This window comes from Triturus cristatus, chromosome 7, assembly GCF_964204655.1.
Source record: "Triturus cristatus chromosome 7, aTriCri1.1, whole genome shotgun sequence".
NCBI lineage: Eukaryota > Metazoa > Chordata > Amphibia > Caudata > Salamandridae > Triturus > Triturus cristatus.
The window spans coordinates 1,642,406,106-1,642,428,064 of record NC_140590.1 but is presented as its reverse complement, the minus strand read 5'-3'; the positions used below and the strand labels follow the sequence as shown (position 1 = coordinate 1,642,428,064).

Genomic DNA, 21,959 nt, shown 5'->3' with positions numbered 1-21,959 from the left:
CTAACGTCAGTTAGTGACCAGGAGGTCCACGGGTGGCGTGTGCAGAGCAAATAGTCACACGCGGGCTCCCATAGGTTTCAATGGGTGCGTAAAAAGTACAAAGTTACTGCAAAAGGAATCTTCCGGATGACCTAGGAACTTAAGATTTGGAACACAGGCACTAGAGATGTATTACTACACATGGGCACCGGAGTACCAGCTTTACCTCACCCACAGGAAGCGGGTGCATAGGCCTCAAAGTGCGTCGGGTTTCTTCTATCTGTTCCGTTGAGCCTGGGACAAAGATGCTGCAGGCGGTCGGTCGGGAAGAGATGCAGTGGATCCAAGAGTGGATCGGAGATGTTGAAGACCTGTAAGCAGAGGGGACAGTGTTCACAGTCACTAGCCAGTGACCAGCGTGGCACCAGGTGGGTACCAGGCGATGTCGGGTGCAAACAGGTGATGAGGGGTAGCTTGTCTCCGCAGCCACGTGGTCCCTGAAGGTCGACGACGTCCAGGAGTCGGCTCACGAGCTGTCCCACGCAGGCTCTCGCTGTCGGCGGTGTCGGCGACTTGATCGAAGCAAACAAGCCTTGGCAAAAGCAATTGTAGAAGGATTCGGAAATCAGCTGTTGGTTCTGACCAGCAAGGTCAGAGGGATTGCTCCTTTGGAGGGGAGCAAGGGCCAGTCTGGAGCAACCAGACCAGCGGTGTTTGTCGTAGATTTCGTCGCCAAGATGGCCACTAGCCAGCGGGCCAGCAACCGGTTAGGCGCGTCGAGTGGCAAAATGCAGAAGGGCCCCACGCAGATCGTGGAGATGCTGGAGGGCTCACCTTTGGTGCAGATGCTGCTCGAGGGTTGGGCTTCTCAGGACCCAAAGCACAACTTGGAGGGAGCCTCGGTTGTTGCACTTGTCAGCTTGTCGTAGTCGTTCCAAGATGGCTGGCTCCACGGGTCTCGGTGCCTCCACGGGTCTCTTCTTTGCAGGGACTGTGGATCGGGCGGTGAGAGGTCTGGAGGTCCAGGTCTTGTCAGTCTCTGGGCTCGGGCTCCGGCGGGAGGCGGCGGCAAAGCAGACGGTGATTCGCTGGATGGTGCTTGCGTTAGCAAGGTGGTCACTCCCTGACCACAGGGGAGATTTTCTTCAGTCTTCTGTGCAGCAGAATGTCGAAGTTCCCGTCTTCTTCTTAGTTTCAAGTTGATTCCAGGATGTCTGAAGTCTTAGGACACAGCTCCTACCTTTATTCGGATTCTAGGGGCCGGACTACCTGCTAGGTCCCTCCCTATGGGTGGGACCAGGAAGGGGGGTGGTTACACCCCCAATCCTTTGTCCAGCTCGCCCCAGGCCCGGGACTGGTGTGCCCCAGGACCGGTTTGAACTGGCATATGCACCGAGGCTCCTTGTGAGCCACAGGCATGTCTGGTTTCTTTCAAGCCCTACCTGACCAATACACAAAATCCTGTCTGGGGTGGTGCACGCACCTCCCCTGGCAGGAAACCCTTTGTCCACACCTCCCAAGCTGGAAGGACTCCCAGCAGCAGGAGGGCAGACTTGTGTCTGTGGTGGCAGCATCCATTTTGTGGAGCTGAGGCTATGTCTGATTTTACCCGGGTTTCAGGTACTGTACATGTCGTGTCCCTCTAGAAGGGTGGAATGCTAACCCCGTCGCCAGAATTGGCGAGGGGTTAGTATTCCAATTCGTATGACACCTTACTCGACATGTTTTGATAAAGCCAAACCAAAGATAGCATTTAACCGCGAGGTTCATAATGCACTTAAGAGTATATGGTATGACGATATCTGGAAACAGTAGAAGGAAGTTGTTCCGACCACTGCAGACAGGCTCAGCTCATGCCAGAGCACCATCTCACATGGAACCAAGCACTCTGCCTTCAGGATTGTTAAGGCCTGCCATAGGAGTGACTTATAGGTTACCAGGTGTCCCATTTAAGTTTAGGTATAGGTATACTACACCTAAGTAAGAGGTGATTACACCAACTTACCCCAGCTGAGTGATCAGCCAGTTGTGTCAGATTGTTAGGCCAAGCCTGGGGTGGCATAATACATGCTGCAGCCCTTGGCAGGCCTGGGGTACACCAATGCCCTGGGTACCTAGTGTACACTGGTACAGGGGCTGACAGGGTGATCCAACCAATTGGGTATGTACCTAGGGTACATGGAGTCCATTTTAAAGAGAGAGCAGATAGCCTGAGAGCCTGAATGGCAGGATCTCAGGCCAACTAAGTCGAAAAACCAGCTAGACACTAGGCAAAAATTTGGGGGTAACCATAGTCAGATATCCACCTTCCTACACAACCCCCCCCCCAAACGAAGGGAGATAAGGCTGACCTTGACCAGGTAAGCCTATATTGCCCAAGTGGCCATATAAGGAGGAACCAGCACTGGCATGGTTACCCCCTGTCTCATGGTCCACTAAGCAATCCCTCACCCTAAGGGTATCAGAGGGTCTCCACCATAGGGAATCTCTACCTGTGGTGTGTCTTGGCAAAGTAAAAGGCTGGTGTTGAGATGGAGTACTGAAGTGAGTGTCCTCAAAGTGAGGCCTCAGCTTCCTCCAATCATCCTCCACCATGGATGCCTTTCTTTCTTTAACTGAGTTGCACTGTGCTCTCAGGGTCAGCCTCTGGCTACCTAAAGCTGGAGGCTGGGTCCCTTTTGTGGGCTTACTGGAGGGACGGGTCAGGTTTGGGGCCCTAAGGTCCCATGTTTGCCTGTGCCCAACAGAATCCCCCTGGGGGAGGTCCCTAACTACCTGTAAAGGAGATCCCTCAGGAATGTTTTTACCCATCACCTGACTAGGGCTACTAGCCAGGCAATCCTCATTCTTTTGATGGGGGGGTTCTTGTGGACAGGGGCCCTCTGGGGGTCCACTGGCCTCCCTGACCTCTGCAGCCCTGGGCTGACTGAGGCAGGGTAGAGAGAGGCAGGCTACCTGCACCAGACTGGATCCCACCTTGGAAGGGGCCACTGACATCAGAGGCTCTGCCAGGCCAGGCCTGGCTACCTCTGGGGCAGTTCCTTCACAAGGGGTGAGGTCAGATCCCTGAGGAGGCTGACCTTTTCCTAATGTCTGGGGAGAGGGAGACTTTTCTTCCTCCCCACTACTCTCAGTTTGTGTGGAGTGATCCATTGTTTCAGGCTTCACTACACCTATGTCAGTCTGAGTATAGGCTGAGACCATTACAGCCTTGCCAACCTTTTCAGGGGGGCACTCAGTTTGTGTTTGAGCTGTGACTGTCACAGCTCTGCCAGTCCCTACAGGGAAGTCTGTCTGTGCCTGGGCTGTGGCTACCACTGCCCTTCCAACCTTTTCAGGGAGGAAATCTATTTGGACAGGGGTTGTGAATGGCACAACCCCCCTACCCTTTTGTGAAAGGCCTACCATTTTAGAATGGGTGTCTTGTTCAACTCCAGCCCAAGCTGAGAGTTCTAAGTCATTCCCCAGTAAGCAGTCTACAGGCAAGGTTGGGGACACTGCTACCCTTTTAGGGCCAGTGACCCCTCCCCAGCTGAGACATACCTCTGCCATGGGATGACTGTTCTGTTTGCCATCAATGTTAGTCACCTGGTAGGAGAAACCGGGCAAAAGCTGCTCAGAGGGAACTAGCCAATGGGCCACCATTGTGATGCTAGCCCCAGTGTCTCTGTAGGCCTCAGCTTTTGTACCATTGATGTAGGGCTCCTGTCTGTACCTACCCAAAGTGTTGGGACAGGCAGTGAAGTTGGCAAACCCCATGCCACCATCACAGACAAGAGTGGTTGCTGTAGGGGAATTGGCTAAGCCAGGGTCCCCCTGTGTTCCCCAAGTAAACCCACCCAGATTTCTGGGGGCACTCCCACCACCTGGGGGATTACTGCTGACAGTAATAGGTGGTGTGACAGGAGTAATTGGAGGAACAGTTTTGTTTTTAGCCCTTGGGCAACCGCTGTCAGTTTTCCAATGCCCAGGAGTTTTACACTCATGGCAGTAGGGCTTTTTAGCTGTGGTAGAGGAGGGAGCTTGGGACCCACCACCCTGTGTGGAGTTTTGGGGCCCTGAGGAAGGTTTCTCTTTTTCTTTATCCCCACCCTTCTCTTGAGGCTTGGTGGTATCTTTCTTTTGGTCACCACCCTGGTTTTTAGGCCTGATCCTGGTCCTGACCCATTTATCTGCCCTCTTTCCCAATTCTTGGGGAGAGGTCAAATCTGAGTCTACCAGGTGTTGATGGAGAAGCTGGTTTTGACAATTACTTAAAATCTGCTCTCTCATCATCAAATTGTACAATCCTGTATAATCAGACACCTTACTTCCCAGCAACCAACCCTCCAAAGCCTTAGTGGCACATTCCACATATTCAGACCAGTCCTGAGTCTGTGTCTTCTGGGTGTCTCTGAACATTAACCTGTACTGTTCAGTGGTTAAGCCTAACCCATCAACTAGGACACTCTTCAGGACTCTGTAATTTCTGACATCCTCTTCTCTAACAGTGAGGAGTCTATCTCTGCCTCTCCCCTCAAAGGAGAGCCATAAGATTGCTGCCCACTGGTCTTCAGGAACCTGCTGCACTTTGCAGGCTCTCTCAAGAGCAGTCATCCATTTGTGGATGTCATCCCCACTTTTGTAGGGGGGCACAATCTTGGACAGGTTCCTATTGTCAAAGACCCTATCTTTGTCCCTAGGGACATTGCTGCCACCAGTGGGTATAGACCCACTCTCTCTATGCTGCCTAGCCTTGCTCAGTTTTTCTTCCATCAGGGCTACTTCTAGCTCCTGCTTCCTGATCCTCAGCTGGGCTTCCTGCATTCTGGCCTCATGTTCCCTCCTCTGAGGGGTGGTCATCCTTTTCCTGGAGTGACCTTGAGAGCCTCTAGAGCCATGAGAAGCATTGGAGTCACCTGAGCGATTCCTTTGCCTCCCAAGCCCTGTGTTAAGTCCACTGGGGAGATCCAATGGGGGGAACCCATTGTCAGTCCCCAATAGCCTTAGTTTAGCTGGGCCAAGTATAATACTTGGCACTGGGCTAGTTCTCCCTTCATCATCACTACTTTCTGTATCCTCACCACTTTCCTCCCCTGTAGTATGGTTCTCATCTAAGGGATGGCTATTGGAACTGGGTACCTCTGTAGTATCTTCAGAAGGGGGGCCTCCTGTTCCTGACCCTAAGGGGGCTAACTGGGAAGCTTTCTTGAGTGCTCTCTGATTCTCATCATTCTGTAAGAGCTCTCTGAGCTCAGCAGAGTTTGGGTTCTTGGGCTGTTTAAGGCCTCTAAGAGTTGCCAAATGCCTGAGCTCATTCTGATTAAGGGTAGCAAAGCTGGATGGTGCCCTCTGGGGGTCACTCTCAACAGAGATGGGTACAGTGGACCCCTCTGCCCCGGCCATTGCTCTTAAGTGTGGGTGGATGTGTTGCAATCTACCTACACTTGGGTTTACCTACTAAACCTATCTAGTAGTTGTAGTCAGGGTGTGCTACTCCCTTTGCTCTACAACAACTAAGTTCAGTAGAACTTATGTATATCTAATCTTGTTTTATATGTACCTACAGGTACCTATGTGATCTTTCAATTGGTAACCAAGAGATTACAATGGTAAAACACAGCAAGCTCAAATCCAACCGCTGCTCACCAATGTGAGAAGTTGGCCTGGTATATGCTGTTCACTAGTTCTAGTGACCACCTTGTACCATGCCAAGCAACCCTTATGGTGTGATTGTAAGTCAACCTTTTTGGACTAGCTGCCCTAGTGGTAGCGTAGGCTAAGCAGTCTTTGAGGCTAAACTCGTGAAGCGTGTTAAGCAAGCTGTTTTACCAATAGTAACCCCCTTTTATACCAATGAAAGGACACCACACAGATATATATTCAAAATATATATGTATTTATTTCTCAAAGTAACCCCTAGTCTCTTTATGAGCACAGGAGCACAAATCGTCAAACAAGATTATCACAGAATACACAGAAGTTTGCACTTTATATGGATAGGCCCTGGTGGCCACTCGAACCATATACTAAAATAGTGGTATAAGTACCACGAACAGAAAAGGGAAAAGGCCTAGGGCCTCTAGAATCGCTGGGCCTACAAGGAGCTAACGTCAGTTAGTGACCAGGAGGTCCACGGGTGGCGTGTGCAGAGCAAATAGTCACACGCGGGCTCCCATAGGTTTCAATGGGTGCGTAAAAAGTACAAAGTTACTGCAAAAGGAATCTTCCGGATGACCTAGGAACTTAAGATTTGGAACACAGGCACTAGAGATGTATTACTACACATGGGCACCGGAGTACCAGCTTTACCTCACCCACAGGAAGCGGGTGCATAGGCCTCAAAGTGCGTCGGGTTTCTTCTATCTGTTCCGTTGAGCCTGGGACAAAGATGCTGCAGGCGGTCGGTCGGGAAGAGATGCAGTGGATCCAAGAGTGGATCGGAGATGTTGAAGACCTGTAAGCAGAGGGGACAGTGTTCACAGTCACTAGCCAGTGACCAGCGTGGCACCAGGTGGGTACCAGGCGATGTCGGGTGCAAACAGGTGATGAGGGGTAGCTTGTCTCCGCAGCCACGTGGTCCCTGAAGGTCGACGACGTCCAGGAGTCGGCTCACGAGCTGTCCCACGCAGGCTCTCGCTGTCGGCGGTGTCGGCGACTTGATCGAAGCAAACAAGCCTTGGCAAAAGCAATTGTAGAAGGATTCGGAAATCAGCTGTTGGTTCTGACCAGCAAGGTCAGAGGGATTGCTCCTTTGGAGGGGAGCAAGGGCCAGTCTGGAGCAACCAGACCAGCGGTGTTTGTCGTAGATTTCGTCGCCAAGATGGCCACTAGCCAGCGGGCCAGCAACCGGTTAGGCGCGTCGAGTGGCAAAATGCAGAAGGGCCCCACGCAGATCGTGGAGATGCTGGAGGGCTCACCTTTGGTGCAGATGCTGCTCGAGGGTTGGGCTTCTCAGGACCCAAAGCACAACTTGGAGGGAGCCTCGGTTGTTGCACTTGTCAGCTTGTCGTAGTCGTTCCAAGATGGCTGGCTCCACGGGTCTCGGTGCCTCCACGGGTCTCTTCTTTGCAGGGACTGTGGATCGGGCGGTGAGAGGTCTGGAGGTCCAGGTCTTGTCAGTCTCTGGGCTCGGGCTCCGGCGGGAGGCGGCGGCAAAGCAGACGGTGATTCGCTGGATGGTGCTTGCGTTAGCAAGGTGGTCACTCCCTGACCACAGGGGAGATTTTCTTCAGTCTTCTGTGCAGCAGAATGTCGAAGTTCCCGTCTTCTTCTTAGTTTCAAGTTGATTCCAGGATGTCTGAAGTCTTAGGACACAGCTCCTACCTTTATTCGGATTCTAGGGGCCGGACTACCTGCTAGGTCCCTCCCTATGGGTGGGACCAGGAAGGGGGGTGGTTACACCCCCAATCCTTTGTCCAGCTCGCCCCAGGCCCGGGACTGGTGTGCCCCAGGACCGGTTTGAACTGGCATATGCACCGAGGCTCCTTGTGAGCCACAGGCATGTCTGGTTTCTTTCAAGCCCTACCTGACCAATACACAAAATCCTGTCTGGGGTGGTGCACGCACCTCCCCTGGCAGGAAACCCTTTGTCCACACCTCCCAAGCTGGAAGGACTCCCAGCAGCAGGAGGGCAGACTTGTGTCTGTGGTGGCAGCATCCATTTTGTGGAGCTGAGGCTATGTCTGATTTTACCCGGGTTTCAGGTACTGTACATGTCGTGTCCCTCTAGAAGGGTGGAATGCTAACCCCGTCGCCAGAATTGGCGAGGGGTTAGTATTCCAATTCGTATGACACCTTACTCGACATGTTTTGATAAAGCCAAACCAAAGATAGCATTTAACCGCGAGGTTCATAATGCACTTAAGAGTATATGGTATGACGATATCTGGAAACAGTAGAAGGAAGTTGTTCCGACCACTGCAGACAGGCTCAGCTCATGCCAGAGCACCATCTCACATGGAACCAAGCACTCTGCCTTCAGGATTGTTAAGGCCTGCCATAGGAGTGACTTATAGGTTACCAGGTGTCCCATTTAAGTTTAGGTATAGGTATACTACACCTAAGTAAGAGGTGATTACACCAACTTACCCCAGCTGAGTGATCAGCCAGTTGTGTCAGATTGTTAGGCCAAGCCTGGGGTGGCATAATACATGCTGCAGCCCTTGGCAGGCCTGGGGTACACCAATGCCCTGGGTACCTAGTGTACACTGGTACAGGGGCTGACAGGGTGATCCAACCAATTGGGTATGTACCTAGGGTACATGGAGTCCATTTTAAAGAGAGAGCAGATAGCCTGAGAGCCTGAATGGCAGGATCTCAGGCCAACTAAGTCGAAAAACCAGCTAGACACTAGGCAAAAATTTGGGGGTAACCATAGTCAGATATCCACCTTCCTACAGTGTGGTTCCGCGAATCCGTGGGATGGTGGCGAGGGCGAGGCTGGCGGAGCGGAGCTGGCGGGTAGGTGTGTAGAATGTGAGGCGGGTATTCGGGGCCCGCGTCGTGGAGAGCCTTGTGTGCGTGGGTGAGGAGTCTGAAGGTGATCCTCTTACTGACGGGGAGCCAGTGCAGGTCTCTCAGGTGAGCAGAGATGTGGCTGTGTCGGGGAATGTCCAGGATGAGTCGAGCAGCTGCGTTCTGAATGCGCTGGAGTCTTTGCTGTAGTTTGGCGGTGGTCCCACCATAGAGGGCGTTCCCGTAGTCCAGACGGCTGGTGACGAGGGCCTGGGTGACTGTCTTCCTGGTTCCAGTGGGGATACACCGGAAGATCTTTCGGAGCATGCGGAGGGTGTTGAAGCAGGAAGATGTAACGGCGTTGACTTGCTTGGTCATCGTGAGGGAGGAGTCAAGGATGAAACCCAGGTTGCGTGCGTGGTCCGTGGGCTTGGGGGCGGTGCCCAGAGCAGGGGGCCACCAGGAGTTGTCCCAGGTGGAGGGGGATGGTCCGAGGATCAGGACTTCCATTTTGTCTGAGTTCAGCTTCAGACGGCTGAGCTTCATCCATTCCGCGACGTCTTTCATTCCTTCCTGGAAGCTGGCTCTGGCGGTGGCGGGGTCATTGGTGAGGGAGAGGATCAGTTGGGTGTCGTCGGCGTAGGAGATTATGTGGAGGTTGTGTTTGCGTGCGATGGCTGCGAGGGGGCTCATGTAGACATTGAAGAGGATGGGGCTGAGCGAGGATCCTTGGGGTACGCCGCAGATGATCTTGGTGGCCGCTGCACGGAAGGGCGGGAGACGGACTCTCTGAGTTCTGTCGGAGAGGAAGGAGGTGATCCATTCCAGGGCCTTCCCTTGGATTCCGGCGTGGTGGAGGCGGGTGGTCAGGGTGCGATGGCAGACAGTGTCGAATGTGGCCGACAAGTCGAGGAGGATGAGGGCGGCAGTTTCACCGTTGTCGAGCAGGGTCCTGATGTCGTCGGTGGCTGCGATGAGGGCGGTCTCGGTGCTGTGGTTCGCTCGGAATCCGGACTGCGATGGGTTGAGGGAGCCGTTCGTCTCAAGGAAGGTGGTCAGCTGTTTGTTGACGGTTTTCTCGATGACTTTAGCGGGGAAGGGGAGGAGCGAGATGGGACGGAAGTTCTTGAGGTCTGTGGGGTCCGCAGTGGGTTTCTTCAGGAGGGCGCTGATCTCTGCATGCTTCCAGCTCTCCGGAAATGTGGCGGATGTGAAGGAGTTGTTAATGATGTCCCGGAGATGGGGTGCGATGATGGAGTCGGCTTTGTTGAAGATGTGATGTGGGCAGGGGTCGGCTGGGGAGCCGGAGTGGATGGTGTTCATCATGAGGGTGGTTTCTTCCGTGCTGACGGGGTTCCAGGTGCACAGGGTGGTTGTGGGGGGCGTTGGTTCGGTGGCTGGGTATGCAGTCTGAGCGCCGAAGCTGTCATGTATATCGGCGATCTTGCGGTGGAAGAACGTGGCGAGTGAGTCGCTGAGTTCTTGCGATGGCGTGATGTCAATGTTGCTTGCGCTGGGGTTGGAGAGCTCTTTGACGATGCTGAAGAGTTCTTTGCTGTTGTGGGTGTTGTTGTCCAGTCGGTCTCTGAATGATGTCCTTTTGGTGGTGCGGATCAGCTGGTGGTGTTTGCGGATGGCGTTCTTGAGGGTTGTCATGTTTTCTGTTGACTGGTCGTGGCACCAGGCTTTTTCAAGGGTACGGCAGGATTTCTTGTAGTCTTTGAGATCGTCGGTGAATCATGAGGCTTTCTTGCTGTCGGGATTGCTTGGAGGGTTCTTCAGTGGTGCAAGGGCGTCGGCGCAGTTGGTGATCCACTGTGTCAGTCACTTTTAAGCCCATGCTGCGTCAAAACCCTGCGCCTGCTTGAAGCAGGCGTAAGGATTGATGCAGCATTTCAAAGTTAGGGCACCCCGGAGCCTTGCTGGAGCTGCGTAGCGCTTGCGACGCAACTCCAGCAATGCGCCGCCTTTACGGCACAGATGCGTCACGCATCTGTCCGTTTTTGCCCCATGGTGTGCCGCATTGTAAATGCGGCACATCCATGGTGGCGGAGCCGTGACACACAATAACTGGCGCATCCCTGCTGATATGCAGGGATGCGCCAGTTATTGTAAATCTGCCCCCTAATATTTTAAAATAGAGGCAGTGAATTAAAAGCAACTGTAGCAAAAGAGGCTCTGGATACCAGTGACGTAGTAAGAGGCCCTAATGGAAAAATAGGGCCCCTTGTGCCGCTTAGGCAGTAAACAAAAACACAGGTATAATTGGGGTACAGCTGGCCCCGGTGCCACTGCACCTACCGCACTATCGATAGCTACGCTCCTGCTTGATACATTTCTCAGGTGCCGACGACAGCACGTGGGATTAAAGGAAGCAAGTGGTCTTGTGAAAAGGGGTGCGCCAATGCAGAGCAGCCATATCCCCCGCCCCCACCCGCAGAACAGAAGTGAGACCACCACACTCATTTAATATACTCGGAGCAATCAGCTGACATGCCCGGCATTCGAACGCAGAAGTATTTTGAGCTACTGTGACCCCGGTACATTCACATTGAAATATAGACATGGAAGATAACACAGAATCAACTAAACGCAGGAGCTGGGTATGCAGGGGGCGTGGGGAGAAATGCTTGGAACCCGGACAGGGCGAGGAGCGAAGTCAGGGACATTTCACAGACGTAGTTCCCTCTTTTTTTGCAGCTGATCTCAGCCGAAAGGAATTATCTAAAGAATGTAAACATTTTCCATGAGGGTTTGCTGGATGGTAATGCAATGAATCAGGCCTTTCCCCCCCAGGAGTGGTCCCCCTGATAGAAGGATTGATGCAAAGATACACAACGCGTCCTACGCGGGGACTCCTGGCTGATGATGGGGTCAACCGAGTTTTTTAGCTCTAGGTTTTGCTAGAGAGAAAAACCCGTTGTCAGTCAGAGAAGGGAGGGGGGGATGGGTGTCTGAGGGACTGGAACACTTAAATACAAAGGGGCAGATTTACAAGCCCCTTGCGCCACTTTTGCCTCACTTTTAAATGGGAAAAGTGACGCAAAAGTGTCGCAAGGGGCTTGTAAATCTGCCCCAAACTGTGTCTTTGTTACGAGTGGGCGGGTGGGGGGTTGAGGCCGACATCAAGAGAGTGTTCGATCGCAGGAGTTCAGAGAAATTGAGACAGAAAAAATAGTATCAGATCAGAGGATAGCCGGGAAGTCTTTGCTACAGAGAGAAACAGAGTCTCAACCCTCAGGTGACATACTCAGAGAGAGAAACAAAGTGTCATCTATACGTGTGGATGGCTGAGTGTCAACTCTAAGGATGAAATGGCGAAGGGTTTGTTACAGAGAGAAACATAGTGTCATCTTTAAGGGTGGATAGCTAAGGGACTGCTATAGATAGAAAGAGAGTATCGGCCTTGAGGGTAGATGACTGAGAGAGTAGTACAGAGAGAAACAAAGTGTGATCTTTAAGGGTGGATGGCTGAGGGACTGCTATAGATAGAAACAGAGTATTGGCCTACAGGGTAGATGACTGTGAGAGTAGTACAGAGAGAAACAAAGTGTCATCTTTGAATGTGGATGACTGATGGATTGATACAGAGAGAAACAGAGTGTCAGATATGATGGTGAAAGGTGAATAATTTGGTATAGAGAGAAACAAAGCATCATCTAAAAATGGGCATGGTGAAAGGTTTGCTACACAGAGAAACAAAGTGTCATCTATGAATGCTGATGACTGAGGGACTGATATGGAGAGAAACTGAGTGTCAGATCGGAGAGTGAATGGCCATGGGGTTTCTACATAGAGAAACAAAGTGTCACCTATAAATGTGGGTGGCGAAAGGTTTGCTACAGAGAGAAATGGAGTTTCTTCTTAAAACAAAATATAATCTCCCTATCGGTTTTGCCTGTGGTTTTACAGAGAGGATACAGTGGTGATAAAGAGAGAAACAGAGATACAGTGACACAGAGAAACAGTGATACTGAGGTGCTACAGAGAGAGATACAGAGAGAAACAGTATGTCAGATCAGAGGGTGAACGGGAAAGGGCTTGCCACAGAGAGAAACAAAGTTTATCTATGAATGTGGATGGCAAAAGGTTAGCTATAGAGAGAAACAAGGTGTCATCTAGGAATGCGGATGACTGAGGGTTTGATACAGAGAGAAACAGAGTATCAGATCTGAGGGTGAATGGCAAGGGGTTTGGTACAGAAAGAAACAAAGTGTCATCCTTAAGGGTGGATTACTAAGGGATTGCTATAGAGCGAGAGTACTGGACTTGAGGTTATGTGGGACAAAAAATCATGCTGAGAGAAACACAGTATCAGGTGTGAGGAAGGATGACCGAGGGATTAATTAAGAGAAACAGTAGCCCTCATTTCTAATGTGTTGTGCGGGCACTAAGGCCTGTAAGTCAATTGTTGTGCCAAAACGTGTATGTACAAACTTTAGTAAATCTAGGCTGGAGAATCAGCTCCGATTAATTAATACAGAGAGAAACAGCTGATGACCTCTGAGGGTGGATGGCTGAAGGATCAATAAAGATAGTGAACTGTGAGGAGGAATGGCGTATGTATTGCTAGAGAGAAAAAGAGCCGCCCCGCCACGGTCCCTCTCAGTGGAAGTATTTCAAGTTCTGAGGACACTGACCTGATGAGAACATCTCTCCACAGCCACATGACACCCCCCCATCCCCCCCGCCTCCCAAGTGGATGTGATATGGCTTTTCTAACTGGTGCCAAAAAAATTTCATAGTATGACATGCCAAGCAAATAGGAAATCGTATAATGCGCCCCAGCAAAAGAGGCAACACAGAATATAGGAGGGGTGGAACAAAGGAGTTAGTAACCAAGGGAAACAAGCATTAAAGCCAAAAGATCTCACCTTAGAGACCTATCGGTTTTGCCAGTGGGTTTAGCAATGCAGCACATCGTCCCCTATGTTTGCTGCATGACTAAAGATTTATTTTTTTAAAGCTTTTGACGCTTCTGGCCGAGTCATTTTGTAGGCACACACACCTAGCATGCACGCATCTACAAAATGTTGATGCCGGTTTTTTATTTTTTTTTAGATCCGAGTTTGATCGGGAAGAAAAAAGAAAAAAAATAGAGGGGAAGCAACTGGGGTGGGAGCAACGCAGGGTGTAAGTGGGAGGTGGAAACAACATTGGGAAGGAGCAGGAGCAACACGTGGCACAGTAGCTGGTTTTTTAACGCAGGTCGGGGCAAGCAACACAAGGGGTAGGAAGCAACATGGAGCACGGGAGGGGCGGAAGCAACACAGAGGACGAGGGGAAGAAGCAACAGAGGAGTGGGTGTGAGTGGAAGCAAAACATGGGCATGGGTGGTGACATAGGCAACAGTGGGGCCATGTGTGAGAAGCATTGAACAGGCGAAAGCAATGCGGACCTGGTGGGGAGAAAGCAAAAGGAGGAGAAGCACACTGGAATGAGAGAGGAACAAGTAATTCGCAGAAAGGGGAGTGAAGCATATGAGGGAAACAGCAGGAAAACACATGCACTTTCACAGAATGCTTCAACAAAAAGAAAAAGGTAACACCTGAAAAAAGTGAGCAGTGGAAGGACATAGTAATGCATCCATGCTCCTGCAGAGAGCCTAACACAAGAGGAGGAAGGAAAACCCACACAGTTAACAAATAAGAAGCAAGCAAACAAGAGTGACAATGAAGCCAACCAATGATAAGCAAGGGGTGGGCTCATAGCCCATTTTAAGTTAACAATATGTCTCGCAACAGGCAGTGCATGCGCTGCATTAGGCAAGACCTAAAAAGAAGCGATTTTGGAGAATGGTTGATGTCCAGCGAGAGGAGAGTTGGTGCTAGCAGGCTACAAAGGAGGGTGCGGTGCAATGGTCATGATAATCTAGGCAAAAAATATAAATGTGCCTCATGGAGCCATCCCCACCAGCTAAAAAACAGAATGTCAGACTTTTTGCAACCATTTGGCACCACTAAAAGGTGGCGCCCTAAGGCGTTAAAAGACACCCACCACAGATCAAGGGATGAAGGACTTGCATCACACTGGTGTGAATAGCGGGTGCTCACAGTGTCAACAATGTGGTGGGAGATGTGAGTAGTGCCCTACAGCCACTAAGGGGGTGCACGCATGATAGGGGGTAATCAATAATGAAAAATGCCACCAACATAATGTGGTAAGCACACAGGACAATGGTGAACGGGAGAAGAGGTACTCATGTGTGTGGTTACTCCCATCACGCCGGGTTTAAACACAGCTGGGGGCACGTACCAACCTAACCTTATACGCCAGAGAAGCAACATCATTCCAAAAAAATGTGTGTTGGGCAATTTTCAACAGCAGACCGGCGCAGGACGCGGGAGGTACTCACGCACTGATGGAAGTTGCTCAGCTCACACGTGGCCCCCTGTCCCATGGTATTTACTAAGAGTTTGAATTAGCTACTCACATACAAGAATCACCAGGTACTCAAAGAACACTGGTGCAACTGCAAGGTGGTGCTTGCACGTTAGTCGTGGAAGATACACCATACCAGTGTTGGGGGTATTAACAGAGAATTGGCATTAGGTACTCACACACTGATAGCGGAGAGTACACTGGTGCATGGGTACATAGGGACCTTCAGGGTTAGGTGGAGAGTACGCACATCATGTACCTTGCATAGAAGGTGTAGTATGTATACACTGACACCCGGAAGCAGTACTCTCACACCGGTGCACAAGGTGGTTCTCACACAGAGGCCGAGAGTACGTCTCCATTGCGGCGGTACTTACACACAGTTCGGATCAGGTTCTCGCGCACTGCTACCTAGGGAATACTAGGTACTATCTACATACCAATGGAATGGGTTGGATAATACTCCAGCCTACTGCGGAGCGAGTGCTGCGCCACGCCAGAGTCGGTGGTGCCTACGTCCAGTTGGAATATGGTACTCACGCACCCACAGGCACCGTGGCACTCTCATCACACCGGTGAGGAGGAGCCACTCAGAGGTGGGGGAGACTGGCATCACAGCGCTGACTGGAATTCTTACATACATACAGGGTGAGGTACCTACTGATACACAGGGTGAGATACTTATGTACATACAGGGTGAGGTACTTACATATACATACAAGGTGAGGCACTTACATACAGGGTGAGGTACTTACATACATACAGGGTGAGGTACTTACATACACATACAGGGTGAGGTACTTACATACACATACAGGGTGAGGTACTTACATACACATACAGGGTGAGGTACTTACATGCATACAGGGTGAGGTACTTACATACACATACAGGGTGCGGTACTTAGATACATATACGGTGAGGTACTAACATACAAACACTTACATACAGGGTGGGGTAGTTACTAATACATAGGGTAAGGTACTCACATACATACAGGGTAAGGTACTTACATACATACAGGGTGAAATAATTACATCTACATACAGGTTGAGGTACTTACATACATACAGGGTGAGGTACGTACAGCCATACAGGGTGAGGTACTTACTAATACATAGGGTAAGGTACTCACATACATACAGGGTAAGGTACTTACATACATACAGGGTGAGGTAATTACATATACATACAGGGTGAGGTACTTAGATACATATACGGTGAGGTACTAACATACAAACAGGGTGAGGTACTTTCATATACATACAGGGTGAGGAACTTACATACATACAGAGTGAGGCACTAACATACAAACAGGGTGAGGTACTTACATACACATACAGGGTGAGGTACTCACATACAAATAGGGTGAGGTACTAACATATACATACAGGGTGAGGAACTTACATACATACAGGGTGAGGAACTTACATATATACAGGGTGAGGTACTAACATACAAACAGGGTGAGGTGCTTACATATACATACAGGGTGAGGTACTCACATTCAAACAGGGTGAGGTACTAACATATACATTCAGGGTGAGGAACTTACATACATACAGGGTGAGGAACTTACATATATACAGGGTGAGGTACTAACATACAAACAGGGTGAGGTGCTTACATATACATACAGGGTGAGGTACTCACATTCAAACAGGGTGAGGTACTAACATATACATTCAGGGTGAGGAACTTACATACATACAGGGTGAGGTACTTACATACATACAGGGTGAGGAACTTACACACATACCGGGTGAGGTACTTACATGCATACAGGGTGAGGTACTTACATACACATACAGGGTGAGGTACATACATACAGGGTGAGGTACTTACTAATACATAGGGTAAGGTACTCACATACATACAGGGTAAGGTACTTACATACATACAGGGTGAAATAATTACATCTACATACAGGTTGAGGTACTTACATACATACAGGGTGAGGTACGTACATCCATACAGGGTGAGGTACTTACTAATACATAGGGTAAGGTACTCACATACATACAGGGTAAGGTACTTACATACATACAGGGTGAGGTAATTACATATACATACAGGGTGAGGTACTTACATACATATACGGTGAGGTACTAACATACAAACAGGAAACAGGGTGAGGTACTTTCATATGCATACAGGGTGAGGAACTTACATACATACAGAGTGAGGCACTAACATACAAACAGGGTGAGGTACTTACATATACATACAGGGTGAGGTACTCACATACAAATAGGGTGAGGTACTAACATATACATACAGGGTGAGGAACTTACATACATACAGGGTGAGGAACTTACATACATACAGGGTGAGGTACTAACATACAAACAGGGTGAGGTCCTTACATATACATACAGGGTGAGGTATTCACATTCAAACAGGGTGAGGTACTAACATATACATTCAGGGTGAGGAACTTACATACATACAGTTTGAGGTACGTACATACATACAGGGTGAGGAACTTACATACATACAGGGTGAGGTACTAACATACACACAGGGTGAGGAACTTACAAACATACAGGGTGAGGTACTCACATAGAAACAGGGTGAGGTACTAACATATACATACAGGGTGAGGAACTTACAAACATACAGGGTGAGGTACTCACATAGAAACAGGGTGAGGTACTAACATATACATACAGGGTGAGGAACTTACATACGTACAGGGTGAGGTACTCACATACAAACAGGGTGAGGTACTAACATACAAACAGGGTGAGGTTCTAACATATACATACAGGGTGAGGTACTTACATGCATACATGGAAAGGGACTTGCATATACATATAGGGTGAGGTACTCAAGCACTGACACCCAGAGGCACCTATGCACTCCCATCATGCCGATGTAACTCACTAAGAGGTGGGGACTTTATTATGAGGTAATCTACTCACACACTGACACCCGGAAGCAGCGAGGTACTCACAGCACTCCGGTGCCCGCTGGCACCGCGGGCACGGCGTCCAGACCCAGGTGCATGCAGCGCACGGTGGCCTTGAAGCAGAGGCAGCGGCTGGGGCAGGCCCGCGCCCCCGGGGGCAGGAGGAGCAGGAGGGGCAGCAGGAGCAAGACAGCCGCCGGGGGCCCGCACGTTGCCCGCATGGTGCTGGCGGCAGCCCCCGCTCCAGGTCTGGGGAACAGCCGGACTCAGGGCTCCCAGCTGTGTAGGAGGGACCCCAGACCTCCGCCCACAACCCCGGCACATCTGGGTTATGTTACACCCTTTCCCCGCCTTCCCACCGCTTCACTTTATTATTCATAAGACCCTCATGTACAGCCCGGCAGGCTCCCTGCCCGCCGAGCTATCCACCCCCAATGTCTGGGATTAATTAGACGCCAATCTCCCTCGACAATTTACATGTGACCTCCCTCAAACTTCGTCCCCGCCACCTAGCACGCCAGGGTATTGCCCCGCCAAAACTCTTTGAGGGAGCGCCCTCTGTCTGGAACGTAGAGTTTGGGTGAGTAAGAGGCCGGGAAAGGAAGAGAGAGATGGGGGGGGGGGGGGGGGAGGGTTCTCAAGACCGTCCCTAGGAAGGCTCCCTCTGACCCCCAGCTTTCATGACCCCCAAATCCCTGTGGTCGTGTTTTGCAGCAGTACGTGTTACGCTGTGGGGAGATGTGTCTCAACATCCAGGCACTTTAAGGGGTCCAGAGAGGGGCTTCGGCTCCCCTGCGCTATTCCACCTCTATCAAATACTCCACATTTAACAAGGGTCTAACTCCGGAGCCTCAATTCAGGCTCCAGACCCAGGCCAAAAGGCCCCATCTAAGCGTCCCTCTGGAGGTCGCTGCGAGCAGCTGCTGTTGATAGCGCCTAGAGACCTGAGTCTGTGGTAAGTAACCCGACGAAGCTCCACGGCTGGTGGGAGTGAGCTTTAGCGGAATCATGCCCGGTACATCCGCTATGGTGCACACACCCTTCCACTACACGGGGAAATGTGCTAAGTACGGTTTTTGTAAAAGTGCTTAATTTGTAAAAAAAAAAAAACATAAGTGCCCGGGCTCTCGTCAGGACTCAGACCACGGCCGCTTGTACCACACATTGCCCCTGCCAGGCTGCCAATGATAGTGACAACACAACTACTAACCACCACCCTCCTATAAGGGTGACAATTTGTATATATAATAAATCTTTATTCGGTTATATAGAAACAATTATAACCATAAAAGCACATACAAAGAACATATCATCCACAATAAACTCAATATATAAAATTATTTAGAGTAACAGGGATTATTTCAACCAAGATTTGTTCTATGATAATAAATACACTTTAAAAATGTCACAACAGTTTTTGTGATAAGTACAGTATTCAAAAATTGTAGGTGCAGCATAGCAGGGCGACATCGTCTGAAACCAAGAATTCTTAACATTGGAGTTAGCCATAAATTACGGTGCTCAGCGTAAAACTTGCAAAACAAAACAGTGTGCATTGTTGTTTGAACCGAAGTTTCATCACAGGGACACGCCCCTAGAACCTCTTTCCAAGAATTGCATTTAGGGAAAGCTACGAGCCTGTGAAAAACATTCAGTCTAAAACGCGTCAACAAAAAGCGCTCGAATTGGGAGTCAACATAGGTCAAATATGGTTCAATGTACAATGTGGTCGCAACTATCATGGAGTGTTGAACAGATGTCTTACTTATCTCTTTGGTTAGCCGTATTTCTTCCAAATGAGAAAGAGCTCTTATTTTTAATTCTTTCTTTGAGATCTCAGACATTATTTCAGGATTAACATAATATTTGGACAAACCCAAATCAATAAAAAACTTTTTTACATACAGCAGCCACTCAATTTTCACTGCGTGCTCCAGAGACATGCAGTCTACTACAAGCTCCTTTGTGAGGAAATTTTTTGATGATGTCCAGATACGGCGCCACAAAAGGAGAGGTTGAATTTTGGCCAAATCCTCAATGTGGGCCATACCAAGTTCAGCATGGCAGGAAAAAGTGGATACTCATTTAGGAGTCATCAAGAGAAATCTCATAAAGGTATTCTCTGCAACTTGCAGCGCAGTCGTGTTTTTATGCCCCCACAGGCCTGCCCCGTAGAGTGCAGTTTGTACTATTTCAATCTCCCAAAGCTGTACGAACGGCTTGCTCGGCAGATAATAGTAATTTTTAATTGATATGGAATTAATAAATTAACTTTTGTTGTGGTCATCTCTAAATTAGCAAGGCAGCGCCACCTTGTGGCAGACTGTCGCAAGTGCTGGTTTTGACAATTAAGGGCCGAGCACCGGAAATCACCTGCTCAAATTAAGCACTGTTTTTGGTGCTCTAATAGTATAAAAAATGTAACAAAAAAAATCTCTGCACTTTCATGCGTGTGAAGCTTGACTGGGAGGCGTGAGGGAACCGGAAATATATAACTTAAACATGTATATTATGACATCACATCAGCTGTTGTTAGGAGCAGTAAAAGGGAACTGCAGCATATGTATATATGAATTACTAACACAAACGGTTTGTGACCTTCTTTAAAGTGTTCGGTGACTCTCATCCGGTGCGCAACTAGACCCCTGTCCATCTGGGGCCCGCTTAGTTCCAGGCCATGTAAATTTGTTGGGCAGCAGCTAACTGACATTTTGGGGCCCCATCCTTGTGGGTGAACTGATTCTCAGGTGCAGCAGGTGGTGAGAGAATGTCTCCGTATGTATGAGCCCCTCCCTACACTGCCTTCCACAACATACCTGAGCTGCTTGTACCCCCCAAGAGACACTTAGGTGAGCAAATAACATCTTTTACACATTTAAATCACAGTTGTGATCAACAACTTTATTTCGCACTAAAAATGCATAAAAGAATGTACATTCCGTTACATAAGAATACATATTATTTACAACATGGGAATTTGTACTTGTACATAGATTAACTCACATATACAGTTAGACCTGAGGGGGGGGCAGGCATTTGTGAAAGGTGGTAGTTAGCCCTTATCCTTTGAGCTCAAGGTAGGCACGGCTTAAGTAGGGCTGTGTAAAGATTTTTTGAAGTTCAGAGCTCAACTTCACTGTTACAGAGAGAAATCATGACTTTTGTTATTATGTGTGTAGCATGTATCTTCATTTAATGCTAAAAACATGCATAAAATATACTTTGCAGGAAACCGTGGTCTTCTGCCCAACTACGTTGTGCCAAGAAAAAGCGACACAAATAGGAACATTTCAAAGAAAAAATCTCCATATATTTTCCTCTAGGCTAGGTTTGAGTACAATGAAAATTATCCTTTGCTGTATTGAAATTTACCTTGCACCATAGAGAACAAGCATTCGCAATGCAATAGGTCTCACATTTACGCAAGTTTAAGCTATTGGGGGGGCGATAGGTGGCGCAAGTGCGGAATGGCTGACACTGTGTGAGGCTCCCGCAGCCCGGTGTTAAAATCCGTTAATTAATCCTGTTCTATTGCCAGCTGCTGCCTGAAACCGATGGGAATGTGTGCCCGCTGAGTTGCTGCACCACTAAGGCCAGTTTCGTGAGAATTGAAGATGTGTAGAGTCCGGGAGAGGAGGCGAAGGGTGCTGCCGGCAGGAAGTCCCGTGCGGCCAGGAGCTGAGTCCCGGCAGAGCCTGTCTACGGAAGGCCGCGGCGCCCACGTGGTGCGTGGGCCTCGCTTACACGGTGAATGCCGCTGAGCTGCAATGACGGAGATGATCAGCGGAGATAGCACTCACTCGGCGGGGGGAAAGTGATACAAGGAGATCGGGTGGCGAGCCGGCCATCGGGGAGCAAAGGGATAGCGCTGCGCAGTGCTGTATGTGTGATCCCTGCTGCCAACATACTGTCCCCCATCAGCTTGCGGATTAATCGGCTACGGGACTTGCGGGGAACCTGCTGATTGAACCTCAGCTGAGTATACTGCCGCTATCGGAGCAGCGACGCTGGAGGCGAAGTGCTTGGGACTGAAGCTGCATGGCGTTGTGCGGTAGCAGGGTTTAGCGGAACTGGCCACTACGGGGTATCGAGCCACCTGCAGAGCTATTGTTCAAACGCAAGTCTGCGAGAAGTAGTGGTGTAACACAGCGTGCGGGCCCTGAAAGGTGTTTCGGAGCTTGTGGGGAGAAGGCACTGGCCGCAGCGATAGTGCGAGACCTTAGAAAGAATGGTGCGTTCCGGAGTGAAGGAA

The 21,959-nt window shown here is 49.8% G+C and overlaps 1 protein-coding gene across 1 annotated transcript in view; it reads right to left on the bottom strand.

Moving 5' to 3' along the window:
* Nucleotides 1-18,013, bottom strand: part of LOC146812611 (peroxidasin homolog) — a 211,116-nt gene extending 193,103 nt beyond the window's left edge. Inside the window, exon 1 of the mRNA XM_085619678.1 lies at nt 17,753-18,013. Coding sequence (XP_085475804.1) covers nt 17,753-17,928 — 176 coding nt within the window. The 5' untranslated portion in view covers nt 17,929-18,013. The remainder of the gene's footprint in view (nt 1-17,752) is intronic.
* Nucleotides 18,014-21,959: the final 3,946 nt, after the last annotated feature.